Source organism: Archocentrus centrarchus, chromosome 10, assembly GCF_007364275.1.
Source record: "Archocentrus centrarchus isolate MPI-CPG fArcCen1 chromosome 10, fArcCen1, whole genome shotgun sequence".
NCBI lineage: Eukaryota > Metazoa > Chordata > Actinopteri > Cichliformes > Cichlidae > Archocentrus > Archocentrus centrarchus.
The window spans coordinates 30029727-30043125 of NC_044355.1; the positions used below are offsets into that span (position 1 = coordinate 30029727).

Here is a 13399-nt window from a genome sequence, read left to right on the forward strand (position 1 = left end):
AGACAGGCTTAGATCTGACTCTGTAATATGTCAGGCCTTAGACGGTTAAAATGAACCTACTTTATTCCACTTTTCCTCATTTTCTGTCCTTTATATGATTCAGTTTGGATGCTCATGTTAAGCTTGACCAGAGTTTTTAATAATGAGGTCAGCATATGTGCAAGTAATCCATGTGAGCCAAAAGCTCAGGCTTCAGACGGCTCTGGCTTCTTTTTCCCACCTTTTGCTCTGTGAAAGTGGATATCACTGTTATGATCATCTCAGGTGCACAGCTCTGGCTCTCAGCACCTGCTGACCAAAACTTCTATTTATGGAGGGCAGCCAATCTTAAAGAGTGGGAAAGGAAGAAGGGAACTGAAGCATCTTATTTCAGAGTAAACTGAAGGACTGCCCCTATAGGCCTGTAAATAAATGAACAGGTCCACTTTGAATACCCATATTCTGCATCACCAAGACAAAAGTCAAGTGTGTCTATTTCAGTTGGAGAACATTCTTAATTTATTCATTTAGGCATGACGGTTATTCAGAGAAAAATACATGTTCTTTTTTGGGGGGTAGGGGGGGTACGTGGAGTATGTCTTTTTTAATGAAGTCGTTCTTTTGAGACATTTCTAAAACCTGTGACAGTCACACAGTAAACACCATGCAGTACAATCACAGACGTATGTCAAAACCATTAAAACAGCAATCCTTCAGTTTGGCTTCTCAAGAAATCATTTTCATCCATCTGTTTCTGGACCACATCAGAAAACTCCGTCACTCCCATTTCTCATCTCATCCATTTCATCATTTCTTCTACTTGACCCTACACTAAGGATGTTTACTCTGAGGCTGAGTCTCTACCTAGAAGCATGAAGCAACTGAGATTTGTGTATTTCTATTGTCCTGCCACAAACTGTTCATTTTCATCTACACAATCTATGTGTAGGGTTATTTGGAAAATATAGCAGCTGTAAAGGCCTGGAAATCTCTTCCATGAGTTGGCTCAGGTTTGATGAACACAAATCAGTTTTTTGCCAAGTAAAGAGTGAGAGACCAGCACATTAAACCAAAGGAGGTTTTGTAGCACCCATTATTTCTGTGCTAAGCTTTTGAGAATTAAAAGTACAACAGCCTATCTGCATGAGAGAAAACAAACAAACAAAAAACTATTGCTACCTAATAGTTGCACCAAAATAGACAGGCATTGTGAGGTTGGTATTTGTTGATTACAGTTATGGAGGTACCTTATTTTCTGCTAAATGTTTGTAAATGTTGTGTCAATAAAAACAGACCAAGTAAAAGTAATGGACATTTACTGTTGTAGAGAGATGAGTAATATATTATCTGGTGGTTAGACTCCCCAACAGTGGTAGGAAATAGGATGGGACTCTGCTTGTGGTGATTGTGGAGCAGAAGGTGGACAAAGACTGGGAAAAGGCTTTCTGTGGGACCAGGATAAGGCGGACCTGGGAAGGTTGTAAGAATGAAATACTGAAAGGGTGAAAGTCAGAAAACATTGAGTTTTTAGGAACTGGTATCAGAGACCTTCTCAGTCAATGCAGTCAAGAAGACAACTGGATCCAAATGATGATGGCAGAATGACACCATGGGAAAGTGGAAGTAACAAAAATATTAGAACAAAAGGAATGCCCTAAACATCCAGGACTGCAGGCAGATGAACACTGATCTTCCTTATTGAACACACACAAAGGCTTGATTTTAATATTGTTTTGACGGCCCACTTACATGCAAGCAAGTCTGATTTTACTGTTCTGAATATATGACTTGAAGCACTGCAGCAACGTGCCTTAGAATGTAACATAGTTTCATACTGTGTTTCATACGGTCCAGTATGATCAAAATGTATCAAAAGCGACAGTTCAGCCTAATAAGATACCAACTAAAATCTGAGGCCAACAATTTAAAGCTGAAAAATTCCAAGAAAGCCTTTTCTTCCAATTATAGCACAGTATAACTCATTTGATATTCGGCTTCGGCTGGAAATCTTTGCCGTATAAAGAATACTTCTCTTTATAAAGCCTGCATGACCCTCATTTTTGAGGGTCTCACAGCACCTGTCTGTTAGCCAATGGTGTTGCTGTTTTTCAATTCTAGAACTGTTTTTTTCTAAGATGCTGACAGCTGTCATTTCTGAAACCGACAGCCGCTTTGTGTGTTAATAATCCATTAAATGGCTATCATCAGATATCATCATTCAAGTATGCTTCAGATTGAGGAGACTGCACCTACTAATCAGGCAGAGGATAAGTATCATCTGTTATCTGGACAAACAGTAACCCACATAATGATCAGATTAGATTAGATTAGATTAGATTAGATTAGATTAGATTAGATTAGATTAGATTAGATTAGATTAGATTAGATTGAACTTTATTAATCCCTTTGGGAGGGTTCCATCAGGTGACCTTTAGCAGTTGTGTGAATAAGGACAATTAAAATATCTGCTCAGTATCACATTGTGCCTTACCTTTGTGTTAATAAACAGTTTTGTTCAACAAATTTTACCTTGCCATGATCCTTTTCTAACTATAGTAACTAAATATTCTTGGTGTCTAAACCAAACCAAACAGCAACTGAAAACTAAGCTCAAGAAAGTTGAACGACAACAGTTCCACACAGCGCATAAAGCCCATAAAGCCTCCTGGGTAAATGTTCAGGCACCTCTAATTATGCCTATGTCCCGTGCAAACTTTTGTGTCTCTTTTTTAATGCATTCAAATATGAATGATTTTTTTCCACTACCATCATTTAATGTGGTCATCGTCTACTTAAGCATTACTGGGGGAGTCGCTTGTGTCCATATGGGATTTGCTATTCACAGCATTCCAGGCAGGTGAATCAGTGCAACCTTACTGAACCTTATTCACCTCCAGTTTCATTGTGAACAGTGTCCATGGGTCCTTCAACTAAGCCAGGGGAACACAAGCATCATGTCCCTGCTCAATGCCTCTCAGTGAGGCCAACTCAAAATTGGCGCAGTGTCCAAACCCTCTCCAGGAGACTGGTTCCAGAACCCAAGCTGTGTGTTGAGATGAGCCCGACTATATTTAGCCAGAATCTCTCAAACTCACACACTCAGGCTCCTTCTAGCAACTAAAAACAAAACTCAAAAGAGAAGTGATATTCCATTTTTCCTAAGCCAGTCTTGGCAACTGGCAATTGGACCACCTGGGTCTCCATCCCTGGGCACCTAACCCCTACAGACCTCCTGCGGGTGGAGGGCCAACAAGAGAATGGGTTCATGTTGCTCCTTCAGGCTGCTCCCAGGTGGGCTTCATGAACTAAGACTTGGCTGCCTGGCACTCTCCCTTGAGCCCCCCTCCTCGAGCCTGGCTCCACGGTGGGGCCCTAATAACCTCCTCACTTTGTTCCTTGTTAGCTTTCTGTTCTTCTGTGTTTTCTGAGTTGCTCTTTGTCTGGCCTCTCAGAGAGGACCAATTTGTCTTGGGAGACCCTATCAGATGCAAACTGCCCCTGACAATACAACTCCTGGCATCACAAGGGCACACAAACCCTCCATCACGGTAAGGTGATGATTCATGGAGAGGAGATTATGTGCTGATGGGTCTAATAGCCAAGAAGTGCTTACATATTGTTCAACTCTTAGTTGGCACACTGGGTTAATAAACAATTTAGTTGCTCTGTTAGTCTCTCCTGAGTAATTGCAGTGATTTCTTTGAAATTAATTCTACATTTTGAAATACTGATGTGACTAGCCCCCTAACAGTGTTTATTTGGTTTTATAATTTACCCATTCAGAAAGGTTTCTGTTGGCTCGCTGGTGCTACAATAGTTTACCCTCCTTTACCCTCTGCTTTCTTTTTCTCACTTCAACGCACCCACACATTCACGCTTCGGGTACAGTCGTCTTCAGTGGCCTGTGATTGACTTGACAAATGTGCTGTGGAGCAGCACTGACAATATATGCCCACCTAGTCTCATGGTGAAACCTGCAGGCTTTTCTATCCGACACTCCTTCACCCCATCAATCACAGCAGAAATCTGAGGCGGCCATCATTCTCAATAAAAAATAAACAAAGAAAAGGCTGAATGTCACTGTCATTATCATGTGCATCGCTCTCTATCATCACTGTCCTCGCTGATATTATTAGGGTGATATATTTAGATTGTAGGCGGGTCTCAGTGAGGATTAATTTTAAAAATACCTTCCAAAAATACCTGTGAAACATTATACTGCTTCTACAGCAGCCATCTTTACCACAGATGCTCTTTTTTTTTCCCAATTCATGGAACATAACCAGAGCTGGACTGGTCCTGTCAGACCCAGACATGGAGAAAATCATCCTCACCTTTGTGTCTTCACGCCTGGCCTGCTGTCACAGCCTGTTGACAGTCCTCAGGCAGGCTGCAGTAAGGCCACTGCACAAGCTGAGAATGCTGCCTGCAGGCTCCACCACAGCTCCCACATCACTCCTCTCCTGATTCTACTTTCACACAACTGAGTTAGGTAACCCTTCACAAATCACAAATCAGTCATGCCATGGTGTTGCTCCAAGTTCCATAAAGGAGAAGCAGCTGCCATTATACACCTTAGACAGGAGGTCATCTAAGGACTAATTTTTCTATTTAGACTCAAATCAAAAGAAGATTTAATTTCTGTGTGAAGAATGAAAACTTTAAGCAGATAAACTATGGAATCTATGATTTTACAAGATTTTACATTGCAAGAACATAGATTCCCAGTATTGATATCATTATTGCCAAACTAGGGGTACAGGAAAAGCAATTTCTGTCCCTATAATAATGTACCCCCTAGGACTGTTTGCTGGGTTAACAATTTGTGTTAAAAAGGTGCCTACATCTTCCCAAGCAGCAAAACGGTCCATACGCAATTCCAGGAGACTGTTTATGTTTAGCCTAATACAAAGAAGAAGCAATGTTAGTCCATTAGTCTCATATTTTTATGTATTACTGCTTCCTTTTAGTCAAATGATAAACATTTAATACACTGTGATAAGTTTAAATGTTTATCATTCTTTTTCAATGGTGGCACAGCAGACATGGATGTTAGGTTAACTCAGTGGTTCTCAAATAGTGGGGCGCGCCCCCTTTGGGGGGCGCGGTGCGATACCTGGGGGGGCGCGTGTGACCCTGGGGAACAGGCTTTTTTTGGGGGGGCCGTACTAGTATAAAGTGTAATTGCGCATCCACTACAGTAGGCGGCAGTGGCGCTGTCATTGTTACTTCTGTCACGTTTGCGACAGTGCAACATTTTACGACTTACAAGACAACAGGTTTGCCTTGGTTAGCAGTGTTGAGTCAACAGAAAGCTCCGACTGCGTTCTGTCTATAGCCTCCGTTATTCAACATAACAACCCCCAACATGAAAAAGTTTTTAACAGGGATGAAAAGAAAAGCGGAGAAAGACAAAGATAATGAGACAAAAGAAAGTCACCCGAAAGCTAAGACGAGGAAATACGACGAAGCGTATTTAGCGCTTGGCTTCACTGTCACTACAGTTGGAGAAGAGGAAAGACCGGTGTGTTTGCTGTGTCTAGTTGGTCAAACATGTTTACAGTTTAAACAAGGATTTATTTATTTTTAATTTCAGGCAATGATGCACTTAAAATCTTTTCTGTTGCAGACTTAAAACACGATTTAATAAAGTTATTCTTTGTAAGTTTGACCATATGTCTTTCTTTTTTTCTTTAATGTTAATAAGGATAAAATGTTATGCAGAGATGGATAGTCACAGTGGGGAGTGGGGGGCGCGAATAGTTTTCTTCTTGCTAGGGGGGGCGTAACAGAAAATAATTGAGAAGCACTGGGTTAACTGGTCATTCTAAGTTAGCTGAAGTTTTGAAATGTTCTATATAAATGTCTGTCCATTTCCAAGGACAGACATTTGTAAAAAAATAAATAAATAAAATAAATCGTATATTGAACTTTTTTGAAAGGGTCAATTATTAAAAAATTCTGGTTCAAATCCTAGCTGGGGCTTTTCTGTGCAGAATTTGCTTGTTCTCCCTGTGCCTGCTTGGGTTTTCTCCCTGCACCATAGCTTCCTCCCACAGACCAAATGCAGGGATATTAGCTTAACTGGTGATTTTAAATTGGCCATGAATATATATATATATATATATATATATATATATATATATATATATATATATATATATATATATATATATAGAGAGAGAGAGAGAGAGAGAGAGAGAGAGAGAGAGAGAGAGAGAGTAACTGCAGTATTTAGAATAAATGCTGTATGAATGTATATGAAAAATATGCCTTGTAGCCTAAAGTGCTATATATAAACACTGTAAAAAATCTGTAATTTAACATAATTTTTCCTACACATGTTTACAGAATTTCCTTGTTATTTTTAAATATCGTCACACTTAAAAAAATGGCCTAAGTCATTTTTGATCGAAAGATTTATTTTTGCCATTATTTTAAGAGGGTGACAATATCTGAAATATCAATAAAGTAAAAAATAAACAGAAAGTGAATTAACAAGTCTAATGAAAAATAATTTGAATAAACATTGTTTTAAGTTTTTTTCACAGGATTTTTTTCCAGACAAAAGGGCAAATACAGTCACAGGGTTAAAATAATTTAATTGTACAATTCTTATTATTCCATCCACCCAACCGTTTTCTTCCTCCACCTGGTAGGACATGCTCGAACCACCTCAACTGTCTCCTTTGAATGTGGAGGAGCAGCAGCTCCTGAATGAGGATGCGGCTGCCATAAGATTTCTGGAATATTTACGCTATGAGAAAAATTACAAAGCTTCTACACATTAGGTTTTCATATATGCCAACGGGGTGCTCAGAATACTAGTGGTTGCACTCAAAAACCGATATAATGCAGTCTAGTAGACCACCATTAATTTAGCACTTTTCAGACATTAAAGTGCATAGAGGCTTGAGGAGTGTAAAAATATGCAGTAACACACTGGTAAATAGGATGTACTAGGATTAATATCTAAAGGACTCCATTATTTAAAACAGTGCTTCACTTTTTATCTGCATGAGTTTAATTCTTCCTGATATTAATGGCATGTCCATACACTACAGGGGTGTGTGAATGTGAGAGCGACAGATGAAGACAAAAGAAAAGTGATAGTGAGACAATAATAAGACACGTAGAGGTTGTAAAGAGGCCTTTCCTGCCTCCTAGTGGTGTCATGAGTAACATATGTACATATATTCAAAAAGAAAAGTGCAAACGCAGTTTCTCACAAACAACTTCCAGAGTGCAGCAAAAATGATTTATGTAGCGCAGTTTCTGTATTATTGTATTTGATTTTAATGTGGCATACAGTTTTGTAGATTCATTGCATTGTTATTTGCTGGCGTGGGGTTAAACATGAACTGAAAATTGTTAAAATGGTTTGTGATTAACGTTGTAAATCAGCTTCCAGTTTGAAAATTCATTTTGAACTTCAGAAAGCAGACCCCCATTTCTAAAACCACACACGCACACGCACACACACACACACACACACACACACAAACACACACACACATACTGATAAGCTTATAATGACACCCTTATTTAACTAAAACTTTCCCTTCATTTGCAGAGAAATTCATTCAATTTGGCACAATTTATTTTTATTTGGTTGGAGTCAATGAGAGAAGAAACGTATCATTTTGCAGGCTACTGGTTTCTGTCTCTTTCAAGAGCCTGTGTGCGTGCGTGCGTGTGTGTGTGTGTGTGTGTGTGTGTGTGTGTGTGTGTGTGTGTTGACTGTGTCGGTGACGTAACGGCCCCTGGGCTCCTTCCTCTCTCTCTCAAACACACACGAACGCAGTCGGGCAGCAGCAGCAGCAGACGCTCAGTGCTGCTCTCAGTGTGCGGAGCGGAGGAGGAGGAGGACAGCACAGGCTGTAGTTATGCCTCAGCTCCAGGAACATTTATCTCCTCTAGTTGTCTTACTATCACTGCGCCACTTTTTCTCCTTTTCTTTTTCTTCGAATTCACTTTTACCCCGCTCTTTGGTTTAAAAAGAAAGAAAGAAAGAAAGAAAGAAGGCCATAAGGAAAGCCAGCCGTGCGTCATGGTGCGTCTTTGCGCATTATTTCTGGATTTTTTTTAAGTGATTTCTTTCTGCCTGGACTATAATGAAGCGCTTCTACTGTGTGGAGTGCAAGAGACGGAGCGTTTCGCACCCACTGTCTCTTTTTGAATATTTGGCTGCAGCTGCCGCTGATCTGCGTGAAGCCGCTGAATAAATCGATGCTCTCTTAAAGGAAAAAAGGGGGTTGCAGTAAGCGGCTTTTTTTTTCCTCCTCTGCCTCTGACAATGTGCCAAGTTCACCCAACACGCAGGATCCCGGTGATTTGCGGTGGTTTGTGTTTTTTTCTTTTAAACGATTGATTATTTTTGTGAGGAATTTTCAAATTTTTGGAATTCAAAGTGAAGGTCAATGGAGAGATTTGCGGATCCCCTGTGCGTCATGGTCCCGTTTTTACACCAAATAACGGAGGTGCGCCGTTTTTTCTGCGCGCCTGTGTGCTTGTATGAGCGTGTGTTTGTGTCTGTGTGAGCGCCTCTACCTCCTGCTTTCTCCCCTCTCTCCCTACTGTGAGGACTCACTCCTTCGGTTCTTTTTTTTTTTTTTTCACCCCCATATCTTCCAGCCAAGGCTCGTGCGGCAAAGTTAAATGCCGGATCTATATTTCAGCGACCTTTTTTGGCTGTAAAAATGCTGAGCGGCGTCCTCTTTCTGAGCGTCCTCACGGTCACCAGCCTGTCACCGTCCGAAACGGAAAGCCGCAAAACTTCAGCTTCCAAAGATATCTGCAAGACACGCTGCGCCTGTGAGGAGCGAGAGAACATACTGAACATCAACTGCGAGAATAAAGGATTTACCACCGTCAGTCAGTTTCAGGCGCCTCCGAATAAAATCTCCCAGCTTTTTTTAAACGGAAACTTCCTGTCACGGCTCAGCGCAAATGAGTTTGTCAATTACAGCAATGTCACCTCACTGCATCTGGGGAATAACGGCTTGCAGGAGATCCGAACGGGCGCTTTCAACGGGCTCCGCTTCCTGAAACGGCTCCACTTGAACAACAACAACCTGGAGGTGATTAAAGAGGACACCTTTGCAGGGCTTGAGAGTTTGGAGTATTTACAGGCAGATTATAATTATATCAGTGCCATAGAGCCGGGTGCTTTCAGTAAGCTGAATAAGCTCAAAGTGTTGATCCTCAATGACAACTTGCTTTTGTCTCTGCCTCCTAATATCTTCCGCTTTGTGCTCCTCACGCACTTGGATTTACGTGGTAACCGACTCAAGATGCTACCATTTGCCGGTGTCCTGGAGCACATAGGCGGCATCATGGAGATTCAGCTGGAGGAGAACCCATGGAACTGCACCTGTGATCTAATCCCGCTCAAATCCTGGCTGGACACCATCTCTGTGTTTGTGGGGGACATAGTGTGCGAGACGCCATTCAGGCTGCATGGCAAAGACATCACACAGCTCATAAAGCAAGATCTATGCCCACGCAGGAACGCAGGGGAGCGTGTTCACCCACCCTCTGACTCTCATTTTCAAGGGGCCCTGGCCCCAACCTACCACCCTGGCATTATCACCCCCACTCGAGCTCCGAAGGCTTCCCGCCCACCCAAAATGCGCTACAGGCCCACCCCTCGCCACTCAAAGGACAAACACGTCTTTGGGCCTATAATGGTTTACCAAACACGCTCCCCTGTGCCCATGCTGTGTCCCAGCGTGTGCGTTTGCACGTCACAAAACCCTGACAGTGGACTGAACATTAACTGCCAAGAGCGGAAGTTGCATAACATTACCGAGCTGAACCCCAAGCCCTCCTACCCAAAGAAACTCCACCTGACTGGTAACTACTTACAAGTGATTTACAGAACTGATCTGACTGAGTACAGTTCGCTGGAGCTGCTCCATTTAGGGAATAACAGGATTGCAGTGATTCAAGAAGGTGCGTTCGAGAATCTGACAAACCTCAGACGGCTTTATCTGAATGGGAATTACATTGAATCACTCTCTCAGTCTCTCTTCGCTGGCCTGCAATCGCTCCAGTATCTCTATTTGGAATACAACATCATCAAAGAAATTTTACCACAAACATTTAATTCACTGCACAACCTTCAGCTGCTGTTTCTCAACAACAACCTGTTACGCTCACTCCCTGACAATGTGTTTGGGGGCACCATGCTAACAAGACTCAACCTGAGGAATAATCATTTCTCCTACCTTCCGGTTCGAGGCGTTTTAGACCAGCTGTCAGCATTCATTCAGATTGACCTCCAGGAGAACCCCTGGGACTGCACCTGTGACATTGTCGCACTCAAAAACTGGATGGAGCTGTCCAGTACCAGCGTGGTGGTGAATGAAATCACCTGTGATTCCCCCTCTAAGCATGCGGGGCGCCTGCTGCGCTCGCTTCGCAATGAAGCCATCTGCCCAGAGCCCAGTGAGGTGCCCCCACTGCAACATGCACCCCCTACAAAAGCGCCTACATTAATAAGTCCTCGCACTGAAGCCCCCACCCCGTCTTCCTCTCCTTCTCCTCCCTCTTCTTCCCCCTCTTCTTCTTTCAGCTCAGTCAGCCCCACTGAATCCCATCTCCACACCCCCGAGTTACACCCCGAGGTCCCCCTTTCAGTCCTAATCCTTGGGCTCCTTGTTGTTTTCATCTTGTCCGTCTGCTTTGGCGCTGGCCTCTTTGTTTTTGTTTTAAAACGCCGCAAAGGGGTCGAACACATCCCCACAGGTGCCAACAACTTAGATCTCAACTCTTTCCAAGTGCAATATGGCTCCTACACCCCCGAACCAACCCAAGACAAAAGCTCTGAAAGCCACGTTTATAACTACATCCCCCCACCCGTGGGCTCCATGTGCCAAAACCCCATTTATATGCAGAAGGATGGTGAGCAGGTGGCATATTACCGCAACCTGAAGGACCTCAGCTTTGGGCCCCTGGATACAAAGAAGGATGACATCCTTACCCGCAGCCCAGCGCCCTACACCATCAGCACAGTGGATTTTATGGATAAATCTCCAACGTCATGTGGCTTGGCCACCCCGGAGCCTCCTGAGATGTTGTATCAAAACTTAGGGGAGAGGCCCAACAAAGAGCTCCCCACAGCAGCAGGTCCCCCTCCATTCACTTACAACTTTTGCACTCTGCCTAAGAGACCTTGCATCGTGCCCCCCTATGAGGCTGCTACAGTAAGGAGGCACATCAGCAACCAGGACAGGGTGAACAAAACTGTGTTGTATGGCACTCCGAGGAAATACTTTGGGTCCGAGCACCCTTCCAAAAATGAGCACCCGCTCCTTCTCCCTGGGAAGCTAAAAACAGAACCAGACTACCTGGAGGTTCTGGAGAAACAAACTGCCATGAGCCAGCTGTAAGATAGCGACAATGGCCGCATTCATGTGCAGCATTCATAAGAATCACGCAGTTACTGTAATAATAGCCCTCTCTATATATCTATCTTATCTATCTGTGTTCAATCCTACACAAAAGACTGGAAGTGAACAGAAGCCTCTGATGATCTTTTTTTCTCTCTCTTGCTTTTCTTCTTTTTTTTTCTTTCCAAGATGTATAAAAGGAATATAAGAAGTATATTATTATGCAGGTCTATTTTTTTTTCTCCTGGAAGGTATAAATTATTTCTTCATTTTTGGAAAAGGGAAAATTTAAAAAAGAGACTTTGATGACAGCAGGTATCTAAATTGGGCAGGACTGTGTACAAAAGTGTATTTTATTTTCCCTGTGACAAACAGAAAAAGAGTTATTCTTTGTAGAAGAGGATTGACATTCCTGTACATATTTAGCCTACACAGATAAATGGTGAGTGTTAAAAACCATAAAAGAAAACCTTTTCGAAACCCAACAAATGGCAAAATCTTACTATACTTATTCCAGAAAGTGCCTTTGCACTCAACTATTTTAGCAATGATGCTCTCTGCAAAATGGAAATGTCCTTTTTTTTTTTTTCAAAGTGCTGTATTTTAAAGAAATCTTTATGTAAAATAGAAGATTTATTTGTCCGTTTAAAAAGAAAAAATTGAAGAAAAAAATGAACTCAAGACTGGGTGTGAAATGATATCTTGGTTCTCGACAGGGAAGACCATATTATTTTGATTTGTGTCTTTGGAGATGTACAACTTCTAGAGAACATTGTATGCTATAGGGGAGCAATACAGTGCGGCAAAAGAGCGCAATTAAATTTTCACTGAAGCACTTTGTCAAGATCCTGAGCTGGGAGTGAATTTTGTTTCCACTGTGCATGATTATTTTGGGATGTGGCAGTATGCTGTGCTGACTGCTGCGTGTGTGGTTGAAGCCAGAGAAAATGAAAATAGAGCCTGCCTGCAGCTCCTCCTCCTCCTCTCTCACTCACTCGCTCTAATGAAATGTGATGGGCCCTCTAATGATTGACGAGATTTCTTTTTTTCTTTTTCTTTTTTTTTTCCTGCAGCTGAATGATATCCACTGCTTTCCTACCAAGCAACAGACATCCATGAATGTTGGTTTCTGGGATAAATCTGCTCAGTCATCTGATTGTCTAAGCAGTTTATAGAGGAGTTGCAGAAAACTGGCAAGTCATATCTAAGTACTTCTAAGTACTTTATCAGAATTTTATTTTTAAAAAAATTTTTTAAGGCCATGGCCAACTGACTAGACCCTGCACACAAAGAAACACGTGTTTACATATGTTTCTTAGTGTGTAGGGTCTGGGTTCACGTTTGCTGGCTGTCTGAGGAGTCTATAGATGTATTGAAGAGGAACGCTGGCTAATCATGTCAAAGGATCTCTCAGACTGTACTGACTCTTTTTTTTTTAATACAGTCTATATAAATAGGAAACGGCAACCTTCTGGGATCCAAGTACCCCTAAATCCTTACCATGTGCTATCAGAATAAATATTTTTGGCTTTTGAATTTTTTTCTCAGTCTTCACATTCAGGGGCACAAAATAAGCATTCTGGCACATGTAGATGTTTTTATTTATTTTTTCTCTAGAACACTGGGTTGAGTTCAGGATTACAACCTGAATTTGACTGAAAGGGGAAACGTCATCATTTCAATGATTTCAATCTTGAATTGTATCTGTGGAGAAGTTTTCTGTTGATTGGAGCTTCAAAAATAAATGGTGCCTAGTTAAATTAGCTGTGTACTACGGACACAGCTAATACCACGTACCACATAAAATTGGGTTAAATCAGCTTTAAACGTGATGGCTCAGATGTGTAGATCACACCTAGACGTTGTTTCAAAAATACACAAAAAAGGTGTCTGTTTTTGTAACACAGCATTTGAATTTACTTACTTTTTCTGTGCGATCGCTGTCATTAGACAGCTACACAACATCCAAACCAGGTACACAGACCAGTACTAAGAACTAATTTTTTTTTTATTAAAAAAATTGTTAA

At 41.8% G+C, this 13399-nt stretch overlaps 1 protein-coding gene across 1 annotated transcript; it reads left to right on the forward strand.

Annotated features, from left to right (window-relative positions):
- Positions 1-7818: 7818 nt before the first annotated feature.
- slitrk2 (SLIT and NTRK-like family, member 2) lies at positions 7819-12048 on the forward strand. Its single transcript, XM_030740237.1, has one exon. It carries the CDS (start codon positions 8679-8681, stop codon positions 11370-11372), a length of 2694 nt encoding a protein of 897 aa, XP_030596097.1. The 5' UTR covers positions 7819-8678; the 3' UTR covers positions 11373-12048.
- Positions 12049-13399: the final 1351 nt, after the last annotated feature.